Here is a 6,825-nt window from a genome sequence, read left to right on the forward strand (position 1 = left end):
GAAAGAGACGTTTCCGTCGACTAAGAACACGTCTGTGGCGACTTCGTCAATCTTAAGATGATATGTCGGTTTAGTTTTTCAAAAATGCTCATAGGAATATGCATGTGGACGACTTTGATTATAATATGCTAAAAACATACATTTGTACACCTTGAAATTTAGCAAAGATTTCCATAAATTTTTTTTGGCAAAAAAAAGAGAGCACGAAAGAGTCATGGCCAAGAAAAGAGAGAGGAGGGGAGCGGAAGCCGGGAAAACTGAGCGGAGGAGCATCACTTTGGGGCATTGCTAGCTAATTTGGCCGCGTGAAGCTCTCCTGACCTCTCACCACCGTCCACCCCGTACGTGGTGCACCATGTATATATAAAGCCCACCTCCTTCATCCTCACAACGCAATACAGTCTCCCTCTCCTCTCCTCCTACCAACTCACAAGCCAACCAACGCAAGAGCAGCAGCAATGGCGGTGCAGCAGTACACGGTGGCGTTCTTCCTCGCGATCGCCCTCGTGGCGGGGCCGGCCGTCTCCTACGCCACCTACACCCCCGCCGCCCCCGCCGCCACCTACGCCCCCGCCGCCGGGGCCCAGCCCAAGGCGACGACCCCGGAGCAGAAGCTGATGGAGAATATCAACAACGGCTTCAAGGCGGCCGTGGCGGCCGCAGCCGGCGTCCCTCCGGCCAACAAGTACACGACATTCGAGACCACCTTCGCCGCGGCCTCTAACAAGGCTTTCGCGGACGTCCTCGCGGCCGCCGCCTCCGGCCAGATGCCCGCCCAGTCAGACTCCATGGCCAGACTCTCCAGCAGCCTCCAAGCCTCCTACAAGCTCGCCTACGACAAAGCCCAGGGCGCTACCCCCGAGGCCAAGTATGACGCCTACGTCGCCACCCTCACCGAGTCGCTCCGCGTCATCTCCGGCACCCTCGAGGTCCACTCCGTCAAGCCCGCCGCCGAGGAGGTCAAGGGGGTCCCCGCCGGCGAGCTGAAGGCCATCGACCAGGTCGACGCCGCCTTCAGGACCGCTGCCACCGCCGCTGACGCTGCCCCGGCCAACGACAAGTTCACCGTCTTCGAGTCCGCCTTCAACAAGGCCATCAAGGAGACCACGGGCGGCGCGTACGAGAGTTACAAGTTCATCCCCGCCCTCGAGGCCGCCGTCAAGCAGGCCTACGCCGCCACGGTCGCCGCCGCGCCGGAGGTAAAATTCACCGTCTTTCAGACCGCCCTGAGCAAGGCCATCAATGCCATGACTGAAGCCGGGAAGGTTGCCAACCCCGTCGCCGCAGTCGCCGCCACCGCCACCGCTGCCGCCGGCGCCGGCGCCACCGCCACTGCCGGTGGCTACAAAGTCTGAGCTCGCCAACACTGCACTTCGACGATCACGCACACATACTATGCTGTATGTACGTGCGTGGCCTTGGCGGCGAGCGATTTTCCTGATGCTTCCTTCCTGGTTATCGTTTCATGCAGCCGCGATCGACCGCGTGTGCATGCGCCTGTAATAACAATGCATTATTTGTAATCATTTTTTTTATGAATTTGTAATCCCCATGACAAGCGGGATCAAATCGGCAAATTGTATCTATCGCTGGATCGAGTTTTCCTTGATTAACTCTTGGGAATCAAGATTGCATTCTACTATATCAGTATCACACTGCAATTTCAGGGCATACTAAGCCCTTTCTGTCGTGTTTCTTCATTGTTCTCTAACGCATGCATTTCTGTTTACCGAAATAACAAAAAGAAACATAAATCGTGGGATGCATATTTTCATATAGAAGCTGCACGGTGTGGTTAGTAATTGTAGGGACGGTACATCCACCCTGATCTGACGGTGGTAAAATAGAAAGATACCAATAATACCAGCACTTGGCCGTCTAACGCCTACAACGGTGGTAAAATAGAAAGATACTGTCGTACGTGAGTGAAAGAAATCAAGATGAACTAATTCTGAGACCATTGAGGCAAATTTTGTTCAGTTAGTGGTATACAATCTGGCAACCTATCATACATAGTTGGCCTCTTTCACAAATAGTCCATTTCATTTTCTCCTCCCAATTCCTATCGCTTGATTTGAATCGGCCTGATAGAAGAAAAGAAGAAAAGATAAACAAAAAAGGAAAACAATTAAACAAAAATCGCTTTGATTTGAATCAGCCTGATAGAAGAAAAGAAAAAAAGTAGACAAAAAAGGGGAAAAATTAAACGAAAATTGCTTCATTTGAATCAGTGTGATTGAAAAAAAGAAGAAAAGGTAAAAAAAAAAGGAAAAAGTAACTTTGGTTCGAACCCAGGTGTCCCAGGAACAAGGGACGCGCTCTAGCCAGTATGCTAGGACAACTTAGTTGTCAAACAGCGGTTCAACTTTTTATAAACTAATACATGGCAGAGCGATTTGTGATAAAAAACGAACCGTTTTCTTTTGACTTATGGATGGCATAGTGAGTAATTTTAAGCAACTTTAGGAGTAATGTTTATGATGTACGACAGAAGCATTATTTGCTTTATTAGTAGATAAAGATTGACGATCTTTCGAAAATCCGTTGGTGGTCTTTTGATAAACAGATCATGCATTTGTATATTCGTTTCTATGTCTGTTTCATGATCTACGTAGTTTTATTAAGGTCATATGGTTTAGTACGGATATAAAGGATTGAATATGAGATACACATCCAGGATTGAATATGAGATACACATCCACGACGTGAATTGAGAAGTGACTGATCGGTGTCTGTGGACACGTTCACATACATTTAAGGTTCACGTACATTTAAGTTGGCGAATTTATCAAGTCCGACTGTAGATGCTCTAACTTTCGTCTTCACGACTGTAGACAGAGATGTTTGGCAATGCAACTCATAATGTATTGATTGGGTGTATGAGCCTCAACCTCATCTATACAAAGGCTAGGAGATGGGCCATGTTATACACATATACATGCAAACTATATGTTCAACACCCCCGCAGTCGAAGTGATGCCGGAGACACAAAGAGTGAACCTGAACTTTCCAAAGACGGAAGTGGGCAATCCCTTTGTCATAACATCGGCGAACTGCTGCGTCATCGGAACATGAAGAACTCGAATGCGACCAAGAGCCACTTGTTCACCAACAAAGTAGATTTTGAGCTCAATATGCTTCGTACGACGATGATGGACCGGGTTGGCGGAGAGGTAGAAGGCACTAACATTGTCACAATAGACAAGTGTGTCCTTATGAAGATAACAAAGCAGCTCCTGTAGAAGCTGGCATAGCCAGGATCACTCGGCAACGACATTAGCCACTACCCGATACTTAGCGTCAACGCTCGAGCAGGAAACTATGGGCCATCGTTTGGAAGATGAAGAGATCAGCAAGGGTCCAAGGTAGACACAGTAGCCGGACGTGGAGTGTCGCGTGTCAGGGTAGCCTGCCTAGTCCGCATCCAAGTAGGCGACGATGTCGGTGGATGCGGAGGCCGTCAGTGTGAGACCCAAGGACATGGTGCCACGTATGTAGCCAATGATACGCTTCGCCAGAGTCCAATGAGAATCACATGGAGCATGCATGTGAAGGCAGACCTGCTGAACTGCGTACTGCAAATTCGGGCGCGTTAAAGTCAGGTATTGGAGAGCACCAACAATGGAGCTGTAGAGCGGAGCATCGGACACAAGAGCCCTCCGTGGCAGACACCTTGGCCTTGGTATCAACGGGAGTGGGAGCTGTCTTGCAGCTAAGCATGCCGGCACGCTCAAGAAGCTCTTGAGCATACCGCTGCTGATGCAAGAAAAACCAATCATGCCGTCGAACTACCTCAATGCCAAGGAGGTAATGCAGAGGCCCCAAGTCCTTAAGCGTGAACTCATCGCGAAGACGAGTGGTGACACGCTGAAGGAGCTCAGAGGTGGATGCTGTCACGACGATGTTGTCAACATAGAGCAGCAGGTAGGCAGTGGCAGCTCCCTGATGATACACAAAGAGTGACGCATCGGAGCGGGTGGACCAAAAGCGAAGAGACTGCAGGAAGGCAACAATCTGCTGGTACCAAGCACGGGGCGCCTGCTTCAGCCCGTAAAGAGAGCGAGAAAGCAGGCATACGTGATCGGGATGATCAACATCGATGAAACCAGTAGGCTGCTGACAGAAGACCCGCTCGGTGAGGTGTCCGTGCAGAAAGGCGTTGGAGACATCTAACTGATGCACAAGCCATGCCCGAGAGACCGCCAGCTGAAGTACAGGGCGGATCATGCCCGGTTTGACAACCGTGACAAAAGTGTCGGTCAAGTTCACACCGGCGCGTTGCCGAAATCCATGAGCCACCCACCGAGCTTTGTAGCACTCGAGAGAATAGTCAGGGCGAGTCTGGTGGCAGGACACCCATTTGCCAATGATGACATTGGCATTAGGGGGTCGCGGAACAAGATGCCACGTGTGTTTGCGCTGCAAGGCAGCGAACTCCTCCCGCATCTCCGCAAGCCAGTGAGGGTCTCGAAGGGCCTCGTGGGCGGAGGAGGGGATGGGTGATGGCATTGACATCGAGGCCATGCATGCACGCATACTCATCTGAAGGATAGCGAGTGTTGGGCCGAGTCACACAAGCGCGGGCGCGGGTCGTCACACCGAGGGGCGGGGCCGGGCGGGGCGATGAGCGAGGAGGACGGAGAGCCCGTCACGGTGGCGCCGACGACCTGGTTGGCGGGCGACAGAGCGACACTGGTGGAGACGTCAGCCGTGGGGGAGGCCTGGACGGACTCGACCTCAGGGGAGGGAGTCGCAAGACGAGTGGCAACTGCGGGAGAGGCCTGGGAGGACTCGACCTCAGGGGAGGGAGTCGCAGGCCGAGTGGCAGCCGCGGGAGAAGCCTGGACGGACTCGACCTCAACAGAGGGAGTCGCAGGCCTGGCAGCAACCGACTGGAGAAGTCAGCCGGCAGGGGCGGCGCCGGATCGCCGCGACGGGCAGCCGGTGTCGTGCAGAGGGCGGGCGCCGAGCGACGACGAGGGAGCCACCGTCGGGGATACCTGGAAGAAAGGAAACACCGTCTTGACAAAGTACACGTGCCTCAAAGTGTACACGCAATGAGTGACATGATCATAGCACCGGTAACCTTTGGTGTTGGAAGGGTAGCCAAGGAATACGCATGGAAGGGATCGGGGGTGAGTTTGTGAGGGATGGTGGACGCGGTGCTAGGATAGCAAAGACACCCAAAAATGTGAAGTCCATCATAGGACGGGGGCACACCGAAGAGGAGGTGGCGAGGAGTGTAGTTCCAACGAGTGCGGCATGGACGGACGTTGACGAGTAAGGTGGCGGTGGCGGGTGCATCAAGCCAGAACCTAGGAGGTACATTGGAGTGAAAGAGTAATGTACGAAAGCAATCGTTGAGAGTGCGTATGATGCGCTCGGTGCGCCCGTTTTGTTGGGAAGTGTAGGGGCAGGTTAGGCGGAAGACAGTACCGTGAGAGGCTAAGAGAGTGCGAATAACAACATTATCAAACTCTTTACCATTGATAGTTTGGAGTGCAAGAATAGGGCAACCGAATTGCGTGGTGACATAGGAATAAAAAGGCGATTAGTGTGGCAAGAGCGTCGGACTTGCAACGGAGAAGGAAAGTTCACATGTAATGAGAGTAATCATCTAAAATCACAAAATAGTATAGATAGCCAGTATAACTCGCAACAGGAGATGTCCAAACATCACTATGAAGTAACTAAAACGGAAAAGTAGATATAGTTGTTCACACGCTAAAGGGAAGAAGAACGTGCTTGCCTAGACGACAAGCCTCACACGAGTGATCCTCAAGTTTATTACATGAAAAAGAAAAACTCCGAAGGATTTGATGAAGGGTGGTGGAGTTGGGATGGCCCAAACGAGAATGCTAGAGGTCGACGCCCGCAGCAAGAGCAACAGGAGTGGAGGTGGAGGCGCCGGCATGCACGGGATAGAGCTCCTCAAGACCGTCACAGCGGTGCAGGACCATCTTGGTACGGGCGTCCTTCACAGAGAAACCGACGACGTCAAATTCAACGGTAAGAGGGTTCTCACGAGAGAGACAACGAAAATAAACTAAGTTGGATGCTAACTCGGGAGAAACAAGAACATTAGACATATTGATAGGTGTGGAGTTGGAAGGAAAAGTACTCCTACCAATATGAGTGATAGGGAAGGAGGAGCCATTGCGTGCGGTGCGAGTGGAAGTGTTGATAGGAGGGGAAGAGAGGAGGTTACTGGGATGAGTTGTCATGTGCGCGGTGGCACGCGAGTCCATGTACCAGTCACTTCCACCGCTGTAGCTATTCGTTGACGGGGCCGAGTGCAAGGCAGTGAGGAGGGAGGGATCCTATGGTGATGAAACCTGCAGCTGTGGAGCGACGCCGTAGGGCTACATCGGAGCGGGTTGCCCGTACCCGCCACGGTACGACGGAGAGAACGGGGCGGCGTAGCCGGATGGGTGGTCGCGTCGAAGAAGGCCTGGTGTGCCTCCGGGTGTGGCTCGAAGAGTCCTGGCACGGGACCCCTTGGGACGGGCATGTGGTAAGCATGCACCACGCCCGTCCAAGGGTTGGTGCCCTGTTGCTATGGCTGCTGCTGGCGGCGGCCGCCTCCACCGTGCCAGTTGCGTCGCCCCCCTTGCTGCCGTTGTTGGGGCGGCGCGGGAGCGGCGGGAGGCACCTGGTAAAATCTACACTACTGGAATTCAGAAATTTGCCGTCGGTCATGGCAGACGGCAAAGGGGGGAACCACGAACGGCAAAGGCTTTGCCGTCGGTCAACAAACGGCAAAGTAGACGGTAAAAAAAATCCGGTGAAGAGGTTCTTTGCCGTCTGCTTTTTCAAAGCGGATGG

The 6,825-nt window shown here is 52.7% G+C and overlaps 1 protein-coding gene across 1 annotated transcript; it reads left to right on the forward strand.

Annotated features, from left to right (window-relative positions):
- Positions 1-397: 397 nt before the first annotated feature.
- LOC123403184 (pollen allergen Phl p 5.0101-like) lies at positions 398-1,653 on the forward strand. The gene has a single exon (XM_045097137.1). It carries the CDS (start codon positions 459-461, stop codon positions 1,353-1,355), a length of 897 nt encoding a protein of 298 aa, XP_044953072.1. The 5' UTR covers positions 398-458; the 3' UTR covers positions 1,356-1,653.
- Positions 1,654-6,825: the final 5,172 nt, after the last annotated feature.

Source organism: Hordeum vulgare, chromosome 6H (assembly GCF_904849725.1).
Source record: "Hordeum vulgare subsp. vulgare chromosome 6H, MorexV3_pseudomolecules_assembly, whole genome shotgun sequence".
Classification (NCBI taxonomy): Eukaryota; Viridiplantae; Streptophyta; class Magnoliopsida; order Poales; family Poaceae; genus Hordeum; species Hordeum vulgare.

Coding starts and splice junctions, on each gene's coding strand:
- LOC123403184 (XM_045097137.1), top strand. CDS start 459: ATGGCGGTGCAGCAGTACACGGTGGCGTTCTTCCTCGCGATCGCCCTC.